The 15539-nt window shown below is 41.6% G+C and overlaps 2 protein-coding genes across 2 annotated transcripts; both read left to right on the forward strand.

The window, feature by feature from the left end:
• Positions 1-232: 232 nt before the first annotated feature.
• On the forward strand, positions 233-1162 carry LOC116909227 (olfactory receptor 10-like). Its single transcript, XM_032912730.1, has one exon. It carries the CDS (start codon positions 233-235, stop codon positions 1160-1162), a length of 930 nt encoding a protein of 309 aa, XP_032768621.1.
• Positions 1163-13920: 12758 nt separating this feature from the next.
• On the forward strand, positions 13921-14856 carry LOC116909310 (olfactory receptor 10-like). Its single transcript, XM_032912850.1, has one exon. The coding sequence runs from the start codon at positions 13921-13923 to the stop codon at positions 14854-14856; it is 936 nt and encodes a 311-aa protein (XP_032768741.1).
• Positions 14857-15539: the final 683 nt, after the last annotated feature.

The following is a 15539-nucleotide window of genomic DNA, read 5'->3' on the forward strand; positions in this document are numbered from 1 at the left end:
GAGATTGACAAACGTGACTAGAGTTCTGGAAAACACAGGCAGTAGGGCTAAAGTTCAAATAAATGCTATATCATTCTAATCCACTGATCTCTATAATAATGGGAGAAAGACTATTCAACAGATGTAACTGAGCAGCAACATGGAAATCAAAGTGCCTGGTTTAGGGAATGTTGTATAAATTCCTAATAGTGCACACTAAGTTACCCATTGCTGATTCTGCACATAAAAGGCTATGGACAGTTTCAATGCCACTTTAGAAGAGAGATTCATTTTGGTGGGCTTTTCAGATTGGCCTCAGCTAGAACTCATCCTTTTTGTTTTTATTTCAATTGTCTACACCCTAACTTTCTTTGGCAACACCACCATCATCGCTCTCTCCCGAATGGACCTGCGATTGCACACCCCCATGTACTTCTTCCTCTCACACCTCTCCTTCCTGGACCTCTGCTTCACAACTAGCACTGTGCCCCAGCTCCTGATCAACCTTCATGGACTTGACAGGACCATCAGCTATGGAGGGTGTGTGGCCCAGCTGTTCATATATCTTGCTCTGGGATCCACTGAGTGTGTGCTCCTGGTGGTGATGGCTTTTGACCGCTATGCTGCTGTGTGTCGTCCACTGCATTACACGACCATCATGCACCCTGTTCTCTGCCAGGCACTGGCCATTGCTTCCTGGGTAGGAGGCTTCTTGAACTCTCTGATTCAAACAGGACTCATGATGACCATGCCGCTCTGTGGACGCCGACTGAATCATTTCTTCTGTGAGATGCCTGTGTTCCTCAAGTTGGCCTGCAAGGACACAGGAGACACAGAGGCCAAGATGTTTGTAGCCAGAGCCATAATCTTGGTCTTCCCTGCAACATTAATTCTTGCCTCCTATGGACACATTGCTAGAGCAGTATTGAAGGTAAAGTCAATGGCTGGACGCAGAAAGGCTTTTGGAACATGTGGGTCCCACCTCCTGGTGGTTTCTCTGTTTTATGGTTCAGCAATTTACACATACTTGCAACCCAAGAGCACTTATTCTGAGAGCAAGGGGAAGTTTGTTGCCCTTTTTTATACTATTGTTACCCCCATGCTCAACCCTCTGATCTATACCCTGAGGAACAAGGATGTGAAGGGGGCTCTGTGGAAGGTGTTAGGTAGAGGCACAGACTAGGAGTCAGAGAAAAAAGCAGGACCATTACAACTTTCTGTGATAACACTCATATCCTTAAGTCTACCCTTTTCTACTGATAAAGAAGTAACCTGCAGTAAGTCTCAGAATTTTGTTGTTTTCATCATTGGGAGCTTGAAATCAAGATCTTTTAAACGTTTTTCTCTGTTAATATCTAAGCTCTTTACAAGTAAAGAATAAAAGTTGACTTATCTCAAACATTGCACAAGAAAGTTTGAGAAGATGATGTATTCTCACCACATTCAGAAAATAACGGGGATTTCAGAGGTGAGTGAAGAGTTAATTGATTGTCATATCCCTTTTCCAAAGCCAGTGACTCCCAAATGTATGTCGCCTAGATGACACTTTGCCCATAAGATAGAAGTTGCTCATCACAATGTTTCCTAATTAGCTCAGCATCCTCTCATTCCTCAGGGTTTAGGTTCTCAGGTCACCTCTGTCTTTCAAGTCTTTTAGTTCCTGTTACTACAGAAATAAAAGGGGACTGTGGATATAACTAGGTCCTCAAACCTGTAGAATTTTAAATATGATATCATTACACTTAAAGAAAATACAAAATCTGTAAAACAGCACCAAATAAAAGCATCAAAAGCTACACAGATGGACTACAGTTTTGTTTATTTCCGTGGCGAAGATACTTTTATTGATGAGAGAAGAAACTAATTTCTTTCTCAGCCCATTTATCCTTTGAGTAGAGGAAACCTACTGATTTGTTGGGGTTTATTTTATATCCAGCCACTTTGCTGAAGTTATCAGTTGTAGGAGTTCTCTTATGGATTTTTTGGGTCACTTATGTATACTATCATATCATCCACAAACATGATATCTTCACTTCCTCCTTTCCAATTTGTATTGCTTTGAATGATGTTTGTCACCTAATTGGTCTGAATACTATATTGAATAGGTGGGGGTGGGGGAGGAGAGGTCAGCCTTGACTTCTCCCTGACTTTAGTGGGATTGCTCCAAAGTACTCTTCATTTAGGTTGATGTTGGCTATTGGTTTGCTGTATATTGCTTTTTCTATGTTTACATATGGGCCTTGAATACCTCTCTTTACAATGCTTTTTACATGCATGGGTGTTGAATTTTGTCAAGTGCTTTCTCAGCTTCTAATGAGAAGATCATGTGGGGGTTTTTTCATTTTTTTATATAGTAGATTTTGTTGATGGCCTCCTGGTTTTGTTGATTCTTTCTATAATTCTCTTTGTTTCTGATTGGTTGATTTCAGCGCAGAGTTTAACTATTTCCTGCAATCTACTCCACTTAGGTGTATTTGCTTCTTTTTGTTCTAGAGATTTCAGATATGCTGCTAAGCTGCTAGTCTATGCTCTCTCCAATTTCTTTCTGGAAGTACTCAGAGCTATGAGTTCTCCTCTGAGCATTGCTTCCATAGTGTCCAATAAGTTTGGGTATATTGTGCCTTCATTTTCATTAAATTTTAAAAATCTTTAATTTCTTTCTTTATCTCAACCCTGACCAAATTATCATTGAGTAGAGGATTGTTCAACTTCTGTATGTATATGAAATTTCTGTCATTTTTGTTGTTTTGAAGACCAGTCATAATATGTGGTGATCTGATAGGATGCATGGGGTTATTTCAAACTTGTTGTCTCTATTAGGGATTTTTTGTGACCAATTATGTGGTCAATTTGGGAGAAGGAACCATGAAGTGCTGAGGAAAAGGTATATTCTTTTTTTTAGGATGAAAGATTCTGTACATATCTATTAAATCCATTTGGTTCATAACTCCTCCTGAGGCATTTGAGCGAAAGGCAGATTCCACTGCTTTACCCTTAAGGGCAATGGGGCCAGCCAAACAACAAGTGAATCAACCCCACCATTACTGGCCCTTCGCTACTGTTGATCTTTATAATGGGAGGTGAGAGAATGCCAGATTCTCCGATAACCCTAGAGAGCTCATCGGCCTCTTAGAAACCATCTTTTTCATTCATCATCCCACTTGGGATGATTGTCAGCAGCTCTTTTAGATTTTCTTTACCACCGAGGAAAAGAAAGGCATCATTTTGGAGGCCCGAAAGAATGTCCTGGGAGCTAATGGCGCTCCAACCTAGAACACAGCTGACATAGATGAGGAATTTCCCTCAGGAGATCAGCTTGACACTACAATACAGGTGAAGGTAGGGAGCATCTCTGAATCTATCACCAAACTCTAATGGCAGATCTCAGGGCAGCTGCTCAGTGACCCACAAATTTAGCCAAGGATTATGATGTCAGACAGGAGAGTAATGATGGCCATGTAGTGTTTCTTGAGCGGATTATGAATACATTCCACCATTTTAGGCACCTAGACCCTGAGGAGGCAGAGAATTCTAACACAATAGCACTGGTGTTTATACATCCCTCATCACCAGACATCAGAAGGAAGTTATAGAAGTTAGAAAGATTAGGAGAGAAGACATTGAGGGATTTAGTGGAGGTTGCAGAGAAGATGTACCATAATAGGGAGACAAAAGATGAAAAGAAGATTAAGACAGGAAAGATATTGAACAGAGATTTGGTCAAAATCCTTCTTGCCAATAATATACAGGACCAGAGAGAAAGGAAGTGCCAGCTCCAAAGTATGGCGGAAGGGAAAGGGCCTATAGGAGGTAATCAACCAATCTCAGGTAAGAACCAATGCACCTATTGTAAAGAGGAAGGGCATTGGGCTAAACAATGCTCAAAGAGAAAGCCAAAGGTTAAGACCATGTTCACTGAGGAAGAAGATTGAGAGAGGCAGGGTTCGGACCTTCTCCTTGAGCACAGGGTAACCCTTAGAGTAGAGAGGAAGGTTCCAGACTTCCTGGTGGGTACTGGAGCTCAACATTCAGTGCTCTTAAAGGCTGAAAGGTCATTGTCTTCCAAGAAGTACGGGGTCCAAGGGGCCACAGGCACCAAACAATATTCATGGACTACCCAAAGAATATCAAGCAGACTTAGGAATGGGACAGGTAACCCATTTGTTCATAGTCATTCCTGATTCCCCCTACCCCTTCCTGGGAGGGATCTCCTAGCAAAAATGAGGGCCCAAATTCATTTTAAACCTGGGAAAGTCTGGTGAATGGATCAGAACAGTGATCCGATCCAGGTACTGACACGTAACTAGGCTTCTGAGCATGAGCATAGACTATATGATTCACCAGCCAAATCCCACGCCCACAAACAAGATTTGGATCTTTGCTTGAAAAGGTTCCCCAGGCATGAGCTTGAGGAAACATCGACCCCCCTGTATTTATAGAGCTTAAGCCATGAGGCAGATCCAGCCTGAGTCCACCAATATCCCATGTCTCACGTGGCACGGAAGGAGATCATCCCCCATATCCAAAAACTGCTCGGTCTGGGAGTCCTCAGGCCATTTCACTCAGCCTGGAACACCACTTTATTGACTGTGAAGAAGCCAAATTCCAATGACAATTGCCCCATCTAGGACCTATGTATGGGGAGTTAACCATGGGGTAATGGACATACACCCCACGCCCACCAGAATGCCTAATCTTTATTCCTTATTGAGCTAGTTGCCACTAGTTCAGAAATGGTATTTCATTCTTGACCTAGAACATGCCTTCTTCAGCCTAACCTTGGCTCCCAAAATCCAGGAATATTTTGCCTTTTAATGGTATGATACCCAAAGAGGCATTAACGGACAACTCACCTGGACCCGCCTGCCTCATGCCTATAAGAATTCACCCACTAATTTTGAGGAACCTTAGCAGGAGGACTTGGATAAGTACCGGGCTAATAACCCAGACATAACTCTTCTTCAGTACATTGGTGACCTATTACTGGCAGCAGAAACCAAACAGAGTTGCCAAACATGGACCCAGAATCTCCTACAGGCCCTGGGGAACATGGGATATTGGGCATCTGCCAAAAAAAAAAAATCACAGCTGTGTAAGACAAAAGTCCCCTATCTTAGTTATATTCTTTTTAAATATTTATTTATTTTATGTATTCGAGTACACTGTCACTGTCTTTAGACACACCAGAAGAGGGCATCAGATCTCATTGCAGATGGTTGTGAGCCACCATGTGGTTCCTGGGATTTGAACTCGGGACCTCCGGAAGAGCAGTCAATGCTCTTAACCACTGAGCCATCTCTCCAGCCCCTTAGTTATATTCTGAAAGAGGGCCAGCGATGGTTTAGATAAGAGAGGATCCTCAACATCCCCACCCTAGAGCCCAGGACAGGGGAGTCCACAGGCTCTGCAGACTACGGGTTCCAGGCTTTGCTGAGAAAGCCAAACCTTTATATGAAGCCACCAAGGAAGGCAAAGACTTTGTTTGGGCTCAGGAACACCAAAGAGCCTTTGAGAGAATAAATAAGGCCTTGCTGTCGGCCCCTGCTTTGGGGCTCCCAGACATTACTAAGCCATTCTGTCTATGTGTTGATGAACATTAAGGAACAGCCAATGGCATCCTGACCCAAACTCTGGGGCCATGGAAATGGCCAGGGGCTGATTTGTCAAAGAAGTTAGGATGGCCACCATCATTTCACCTACAGAATTATTGGTTAAGGATGCAGATAAATTAACTTTGGGACAGAATTTAGCCATATCTACACCCCATGCAACTGAAGGGATACTCTAACAGCCACATGATCAGTGACTCAGTAATGCCCACATGACTCAATATCAGACCTTACTAATCAACATTGAGCAAGTTACCTTCCAGCTACCTGTCTCCTTGAATCTAATGACACTTCTCCCTAATCCTAATTCGAACCATCAGCTCCACCAATGAAGTGAAATCTTGGCCCAGGTACATAGTACCCATCCAGACTTGAAAGACTCCCCTCTGCAAGGGGCAGAGCAGACTTGGTTTACAGATGGAAGCAGCTTCAACCACAAGAGTCAGAGAAAGGCAGGAGCAGCAGTAACCATGGGCATGCAGGTACACTGGGCTCAGAGTCTTTCCCAGGTACTTCAGCTCAAAGTGCTGGACTGGTAGCACTAACCCAGGCCCTCGTTCTGTGGCAAGGATTGACTCTTAACACTTATATGGACAACCACTATGCATTTGCAACTGCTCCTGTAAATGGAGCCATTTGCCAGGAGAGAAGTCTCCTAACTGCAGAAGGGAAAACTATCAAAAACAAAGATGAAATCCTACAGCTACTCAAAGCCCTCTGGTTTCCAAAGAGGGTGGCAAACATACATTGTCCAGGCTATCAAAAAGGAATAACACCAGTAGCCAGAGGTATCAATTTAGCAGACAAAGCTGCTAAGGAGGTAGCCCTGGAAGAAACAGCTGCCTCCATATTGCCTGCCATCCTGCCTGAGCCACCCAACCCCAACCTGACAGAATTCCCAGTCTGTACAGAAGAGGAGATCCGATGGGCTAAGAATCAGCCCATGAGTCAATGTTGAGAAGTCTGGTGGCAAACAGCTGAAGGTAAGCCAACATTACCCACCTCCTTGGCAAAAGCCATCCACAGAAAAATCCATAGAGTCACTCACATGGGAGTCAGAGAGATGGCCGACACAGTAAAGACAATCTAAGGTGACTTTCAGTGACCTGCAGAGAGCCCTCAAGAATATAGTGTCAAGCTGCAGAGCTTGCCAGCTAACCAATACCCACAACACTGCCAAACATCCAGGTTCTCAACTGTGAGGTAAGTCACTGGGGGCCTACTGGGAAGTTGATCTTACAGAAATCAAGCCAGGGAAGTATGCCTACATAAATACTTTGGTGTTTGTGGACACATTCTCTGGATGGACAGAAGCATTCCCAGTGAAGACAGAGACTGCAAAGGTAATAGCTAAGAAGTTGCTGGGGGATATTTTACCCAGGTATGAATTCCCTCTTATGGGGTCAGAATATGGACAAGCATTTGTGTCCAAGGTAAGCCAGGATGTAGCAAGATTTACTGGGGCAGATTGGAAATTACATTGTGCATATCAACCCCAAAGTTCAGGACAGGTAGAAAGAACGAACAGAACATTAAAAGAGACCTTAATTAAATCAACCATGGAGACTGGTGGAGACTGAATGATGCTCCTTCCCTTTGCCCTATATCAAGTAAGGAATTTTCCTTACCAGATGGGATTAACCCCTTTGGGGATTATTTATGTTCTCCCTGCCCCCATTGAACCTAACCTGCAGTTGGCTGTAGTTGCAGAACTGGAAGATAGTGAATTAATAACTAGGATCAGAGCAATTCAGTGGGCTTATAAGTATGTTTGGCCTAAACTATGTGCCCTCTATGAAGACGGCCTGGTTTCAGAACCACAAAAGTTTCAACCAGAAGACTGGGTCTATATGAAATGATCTCACCAGAACATGGGGGAGGCCAGGTGAAAAGGACCTTTCGTTGTCCTGAAAACCACGATGATGACTGCCATTGAAGTGGACATGATTGCCACTTGCACTACACTCATACTGGACCAGCTGATCCCCTCACCCCGAGGAAGACAACCAGACTCCAGTGTCCCATGTACATACTCACATACACTTGACTATTGAGAAATCCTATAAAAACACAAAATTGAAAAGCAAGAGCCTGGTAAGGATTTTTCCTTTTAAAAAGCCAAAACACAGCAGTATGAGAGACACATCCTCTGAAACTGCCACTGAGTTCACCTGGTTTTGGACATCTACTGGTAAGCATGGGGCCAAAACATAGTTTGTGTACCCAGGGAGATTCCACTAGAGACAACTAATTTTCCCTATACTGCAATCTTTAGTGATTTTTTTAGTTACTACATAATCCAAATCAAGGCAGAAAAGAAAGTGTTTTTGTCTAAACAAATATTTGAACTTGCACTTGCAGTGCTGAGTCACCTGAGGAAACAGTCGCATGGTTATCCGTAAAGGGGCTTCACCAGAAAACCTTGAGCACCCAAAGTCTTCAAGGGCACAGTCACTACTAGAGCTGAAGGCTGATCTCTTGAGAAGGAGAGAGATTCCCTCATTTATGGGTTTCCTCTTTGCATAGATGGCAAAGTCTCAGGAAACATATTTTTAAAAAGGCTTAGAACTTGTTGAGGACAGTTTTCTCAGAGCCCTGGTTGTCCATTGGCCACTTTAAAATCTCCCTTTTTCTCCCTGAGTCTGCATTGCCACAGAACATATTGATTTTAAAATTTATTGTGGACAAAACAGAATAATAATAAGAAATGAAACAATAAATATTGGTGGTGACATACAGTATTTTGTATTTCATTTCAAGCTTTTTGTCAAGGAAACAAATGTTTAGTTGGCTCATGGTCACCTATAGGAAAGACTAAGAGAGTTGTCTGAGGAGTCCATTGAAGGAGATATATGGTCAAATTCCAAATGAAACATGGAATTTGGTCTGACTGTGGATTGGACCTGGGCCGAACCAGAGGATCTCAATATGCAGAGTCTCAGGAATGACTAAGGTATGTTGTGAGCATGCTGGATAGCACTGGTTAGCTTGGGTGCAGCATAGAGAATAGATGGATCTGTAAGACAGGTCTTTGAGAGTCTGCCAACTGCACTTAATTGCCACATTGGGGCCCAGAGGTCTCCAAGGACATTCTTGATGAACAGGTTATTTTTTTTTTCAGGAGAAATACACAATGCCCCCAGGACAGAAGAACTAAGGTGTTCATGCTCTGAGAATAGGGATATGTGTAGATAGTCTTAAAATCCAGAGGTCCTCTGATAAACAAGGTACTTCTACCAGGTCTCCATTGGCTAGAATAAATATTGACTGCACAGAGGCATAAGGTTAATTATGACTTTTCCAGGATGGGAGCCCTGTCCCCAAACCTCTACCCCATAAAAGATATGAGTACACCAAAGAAGTAAGTCTACCTTGAATCTCTCTAGATACAGACAGTCTTAAATGTGTCTCACAAGCCAACAGAATCTAGGGGAGTAAATGAAATGGTTCTCTCTCCTGGACCTCTAGGTGAGTAGTGATCGAATGAGATTCTCAGGATTCAGTGTACAATTCCTAATGGCAATATTCCACTGGGCAATTGGCACTGAGTCCTACTCTCCACCTTCCTGGTTGGAGCACATAAAAACATTTAATTTATGAAAAGGCATGCTTTATTATTAATAGTCTTCATTGGCATCTATCCTCTAACATGAACATGTACAATATATTAAACTTGCAAATTTCAAAACCAGGAAGATTTTCTGGAAGATAGACAAGGAGAGGAAACCCAGTTTTAGACTGAGACACAAAATAAGTAATTTGTCAATTTAGTCTTTCATCTGAAATAAAGGTAGCAGGATTCAAACTGTGATTTTGTGATGGTACATTGACTGTCATCATGTTGTTTTGAGTGATTCTCACTTTTGAAGATCACTCTGGAAATGCCTGTGGGACAGCAAGGGATGCTATGGTTCTAGTGTGGAGGAAAATATCCTGATCAGAGAGTTATTGCTCCTGTAGCTGAACATGTGGGGCAGGAGGCTGGTCTGGTACCTGAAATGGTTTGATAGTAAGTTGATAGCCCAAATATGGGGGACAGAGCTTCCTGTGTGGTATAATAGAAAGAAGTGGACTTAGACTTGATTGTAAAATCCAGTGAACAGGGAAGATAATTAGAAAAGAATTCCTCAGAACCTCCCACCCACCCCTTGCTCAGACAGAAGATTGAATGTTGCAGTTTGAATAGTGTCCCACTGCAGTCTGACAATATTAAATTAATGGACTGGCATGAAACATGAAACAACACGTGCTATTAGAAGAGAAATTCAACCTTGAATCCTGATCTGTACAGTAGTTATGGAGACTATGTATGGACACCTTTGCCCATGCACACAGTCAAGCACACAAACACACAGAAAGCTGAACACAGATATCCAGTGGCCTTGCTGTAGCCAAAAATCAAGAATGTAAATGTCAAGAGTGTTTGTGTGGCCCAAAAAGGTTTGCTACAAAAAATAAACTTTTAAAAATCCTACAAAACAAAGATCAGGACTGAGACGTAGTCTCCAATATTGCAGTGCATCAGCCAATGCCTGTAGGACTGTTTTACAGTTTTCTGATCAAATCTTCAGCTCTAAGCAAGCAGCATTATAGTTTTAGATCAGTTCATTCTTTTGTCACTTCTGCTCATACTAAGCCACAACCTGCCTTCTTGGAAATGTCATCAGTTGGTTAAGCCTGGACCTTTTAAGAACAAAGTAAAGGGGGTATGTTTTCTGTGTGCTGCTTTTAAGGAATTTACATACTTGTTTTCTAGTCTAAAAGCTCTATTTAAATCACTTGCTCCATATCTACGATGCTTATATGCTTTGTAAACCTTATTGTCCTTTGGTCTGTTATCAGAGTTTTAAAGCAACCTTCTACCAAGGACTTGCTTAATACACTGCATTCTATCTGACGTCAGACATCATATTGTATTTAGGGATGCAGTTGTAGGAAAGTAGTGGATGGATGGGATGGAAACAGAAGTCATAATGGAATGGTTATATGTCAGATAAACATCATTCTCTTCTTCCCTGGAATACAATATTTAAGCAATATGAAGTGAAATAGGAATTTTAAGTTGTCAGCTTCACTAGAGTTCCTTGATATTCAGTCTTTGACCAAATAAAATCTGGTATTTGTGTCTTCCATACCTCTTATCCACAGACACTGGACTGCCACAGGGAAGCTCAGTGCTGCCCAGTCCCTGAGCTAGTGCAAGCACAATCCAATCTTCACCTGGCCCATGAGATATGGAACTACAAATTATGGGAAGGACCTATGTAAGTTCATATTGAATAAATTTGAATCTAACTTGGAAAAGTAGAAAAGGATAATTTTATTTGACTTCACAGAATAGATACAGTGAGGCTGACTAGCACATCTGACTCCAGGAAAGTGTAGAGAAAAGCTCTGTGAGGTAGAGGAAGTTATCAATAGTGCAAAAAAATGGTACCTAAGTAATAGGTACACGGGGAGAGGGAGGTAAGCTTTACTGGACGCAGCCCGTCACTAGCATCAGTTTCAGATGTGACTTAGAATTTCACTTCAGACAGCATGGCTGTTGTTGTGAAGATCGGACTATTCTCTAGAGTCATGCAGATCAGAACCTTGGACCCTTTCTCACAAACAGAAGGAGGATTAGGTCTTGGGGAGGCTGAGGAAAGTCAGTACAGTGGAGCAGAGATGGAAGAAATTTTAAGCTACAGTCAGCATGGTGTTGAGACTCTCAGTGCACACTAGACTTCAAAACAAGACCAGATTCCAAGTAAACAGGACTATGTCTGCACCAGACTGTCTACACAAGACAGACACAATGGCAGTGCTTCATGCCTAAGGACCCATTCAAATCTGGAATCAGTCTATTCCTGTAGGCTCAGGGGTATATCAAGCACTCTCATGCATTGGCCATTACTCTAGGTACTTAAGTCTGAAATAGTCCAACTTCCTAAACTGAGTTTTGTCAGGGAAACTATAAAAACCTGCATTTTTCATAGCTATATTCATAAGAAAATGGAAGACTAAAAATATTATCCAGAAAATAGTTGACATGATTATATCAATGAATCAAAGAGAGAAATTCCCATGAAGAATCTAGCTCAGGACTTTATTCAGCAAGTTTGGTTTGAGATTGCTGCACATGAAGAGAAATTACCTTTGGGTTTCCTCTCAAACTAAGGGTTCTGTTTTAAGGTTCTAGACCAGAATGTTATCCAATCTTAGCTTGCATCTGTTAAAATCCATTAGTCAAGTGGGCAGTACTCATTCACACGGACTCTTTGAACACTACTCCAGGGTCACTTTCTCGTTTCTACTCATAACATAAATGATTGTTGAATGGTCCTCTCAATTCGATCTCTGTCCAGGCGAGGTTTTGAACCTCAGTTGAATTTTTCCTTTTCAGTGTTGTTTCATAGACTGTGGAAGATGCTTAATGTCTGTAGCTCTTGGTTACATTGGGTTTAAGGCTTTGGGAAACAAGATTTCAGGAATTTTCATGTAATTCTTTTATGTTTTGTTGAATTGTAGGAATGTTAAAAATGTCTACATCATAGTACAAATATAGCTGGGATTATCACATACAGCATGAGTGGCTACCATCTAGAGTATCACTGAATGAGGGTAAGACGTTGTTAATTCCTCATTATTACACAGAAAATAAATATACCCAAGATATTTGTGTGTTTCCCTCACAATATGAGGGTATGGAATACAGTCATTAATTCACCCGGAAATGTTCATTGAGAGACTTTTACCCCTCCAGTGCTGCACTCTGAGTTGAGGGCACAATGCTGAGTAAGTTCACCAGATCCAGTTGGATGGTCTTTAAAGAACATTGATAGGACACACAAGTATTAAAAGTCTGCACAACACATCTCTCAAAATTTAAAAATGCTTCACAGCACTTAATCCTCATCAATCTACCTACTTGTGTTGATTAGAGTAGCACACATACTAACACTTTATCGTTATATTCTACATTTTCTCCTTTTTTTCCAAAAGGGCTGTCATGTGGTGCTCCAATACAAATCTTGCAGCATGGGTCCAGAATGGTGCCATTAGTGACCTTCTAATATGAATTTGATAAAAAAAAAAAAAAGCATTGTATAAACTTGGCACAAGTTCCCATATTAAGCAGAAGTGACACTTCTGTCAATCACTAATTTCTTTCTTTGTGATGAAGACTTTCATATACTTTTTATATTTTTATCACAAGAACTATTAACCCTTAAGGGTAAGGAATTTTATACATATTCTACTGCTATAATTCATCAAAATGTGTTCATGGCTAATTATATTTCATGAGGCTATATTGAAGAGAAAAATCAGCTGTTTCACACAAATCAAAAATTATTTACATCTTCTACATGCCCTGGATGAAAGTAACAGTAGCATAGCATTTGTTAATATTATTAAGATTAGCATGCTATAAGGGGTGACGTGACTTTTTAAACTCACCGTGTTGTATGGTGCCCAGAAACTTTTGAGGAATAAAGAGATGAGAAAGATTTTCATTGAAAGCAATAAATTCTAGATCATATTGATGCCAAGAACTTTGGAATGGAGAGACGAGAACAATTCCTCCTGGGAAGTCTGAAGGTGAGTTGAAACGTTGAGTTAAAAAATGCTATACATTGCAAGCGTGATTAGTCATGAAGAAAAACAAATTGGTTATGAGTAACTACCCCTTAAAATTACAGAGCTCCACTCTTCTTGAGTCACGTAACAGTGGTGTAAGCAAAGCTCTGAGGATTGGTGTACAAATCACACACAGTGAGCAGAAGGCCACAGAGGTGCACAAGGGAATGAACACAGCATCTCTGCCTGCTTAGCCCTGGGACTTGATACACAGGAACACTGTGCCACGTACAGAGCAAAAGAGAACACAAAGAATTCTGTATGAATTTTTGCACATTGAATTTTCATTTATTTTGCTTGACTTTTGAAGTGTGTGAAGTCAAAACCAAATACTCAATTGGCAAGAAAAACACCAGCCCTACATTTGATCTTTAAAATGTCAATTCCATGTTAGTGTATTTCGATACCAACATCTGTTTTGTTATCAAGGCAAGATATCACCTCTACTTTCACAAAAGGAAGCATCAGATTCAAGGAATTGACAAACGTGACTAGAGTTCTGCAACACTCAGGCAGTAGGGCTAAAGTTCAAACAAACACCATATCATTCTAATCCACTGATCTCTATAATAACGGGAGAAAGACTATTCAACAGATGTAACTGAGCAGCAACATGGAAATCAAAGTGCCTGGTTTAGGGAATGTTGTATAAATTCCTGATCTTCATAGTGCACACTAAGTTACCCATTGCTGATTCTGCACATAAAAGGCTATGGACAGTTTCAATGCCACTGTAGAAGAGAGATTCATTTTGGTGGGCTTTTCAGATTGGCCTCAGCTAGAACTCATCCTTTTTGTTTTTATTTCAATTGTCTACTCCATAACTCTCTTTGGCAACACTACCATCATCGCTCTCTCCCGAATGGACCTGCGATTGCACACCCCCATGTACTTCTTCCTCTCACACCTCTCCTTCCTGGACCTCTGCCTCACAACCAGTCCTGTGCCCCAGCTCCTGATCAACCTTCATGGACTTGACAGGACCATCAGCTATGGAGGGTGTGTGGCCCAGCTGTTCATATGTCTTGCTCTGGGATCCACTGAGTGTGTGCTCCTGGTGGTGATGGCTTTTGACCGCTATGCTGCTGTGTGTCGTCCACTGCATTACACGACCATCATGCACCCTGTTCTCTGCCAGGCATTGGCCATTGTTTCCTGGGTAGGAGGTTTCTTGAACTCTCTGATTCAAACAGGACTCATGATGACCATACCACTCTGTGGACGCCGACTGAATCATTTCTTCTGTGAGATGCCTGTGTTCCTCAAGTTGGCCTGCAAGGACACAGGAGATACAGAGGCCAAGATGTTTGTAGTCAGAGCCATAATCTTGGTCTTCCCTGCAACATTAATTCTTGCCTCCTATGGACACATTGCTAGAGCAGTACTAAAGGTAAAGTCAATGGCTGGACGCAGAAAGGCTTTTGGGACATGTGGGTCTCACCTTCTAGTGGTTTCTCTGTTTTATGGTTCAGCAATTTACACATACTTGGAACCCAAGAGCACTTATTCTGAGAGCAAGGGGAAGTTTGTTGCCCTTTTTTATATTATTGTTACCCCCATGCTCAACCCTCTGATCTATACTCTGAGGAACAAGGATGTGAAAGGGGCTTTGTGGAAGGTGCTAGGTAGAGGCACAGACCAGGAATAGGAGAAACAAACAGGACCACTACAACTTTCTGTGATAACACTCATATCCTTAAGTCTACCCTCTTCTACAGATAAAGAAGTAGCCTGCAGTAAGTCTCAGAATTTTGTTGTTTTCCTGATTGGGAATAGGAAATCAAGATCTTTTTAACTTTTTTCCCTGTTAATGTCTAAGGTCCTTGCAAGAAAGGAGTAAAAGTTGACTTATCTCAAACATTGCACAAGAAAGTTTGAGAAGATGGTGTATGCTCACCACATACAGAAAATAGCAGGAATTTTGGATGTGAGTGAATGTCAGACCCCTCTTCCAAAGTCAGTGATTCTCAAATGTATGTCACCTAGATGACACTTTGCCCATAAGCATAGAACATTGCTCACCACAATCTTTCCTAATTAGCTCAGCATCCTCTCATTCCTCTGGGTTTAGATACTCAAGTCGCCTCTGTCTTTCAAGTCTTTTACCTCCTCTTACTACAGAAATATAAGGGGACTATGGATGGAAGTAAGTCCTCAAACCTGTAGAGCTTTAAATATGATTTCATTACACTTAAAGAAAAGATATAATTTGTAAATGGCACCAAATAAAAGCATCTAAAGCTACTCAGGTGGGCCACAGATTTGTTTGTTACCATGGGAAAGATACTTCCATTGATGAGAGAAGAGGCTAATTTCTTTCTCAGCCCAATT

The sequence above is a fragment of the Rattus rattus genome, chromosome 9, assembly GCF_011064425.1.
Source record: "Rattus rattus isolate New Zealand chromosome 9, Rrattus_CSIRO_v1, whole genome shotgun sequence".
Lineage (NCBI taxonomy): Eukaryota > Metazoa > Chordata > Mammalia > Rodentia > Muridae > Rattus > Rattus rattus.

Excerpts from the sequence above, each read along its gene's own strand:
- LOC116909227 (XM_032912730.1), top strand. The coding sequence starts at position 233 with ATGGACAGTTTCAATGCCACTTTAGAAGAGAGATTCATTTTGGTGGGC.
- LOC116909310 (XM_032912850.1), top strand. The coding sequence starts at position 13,921 with ATGGACAGTTTCAATGCCACTGTAGAAGAGAGATTCATTTTGGTGGGC.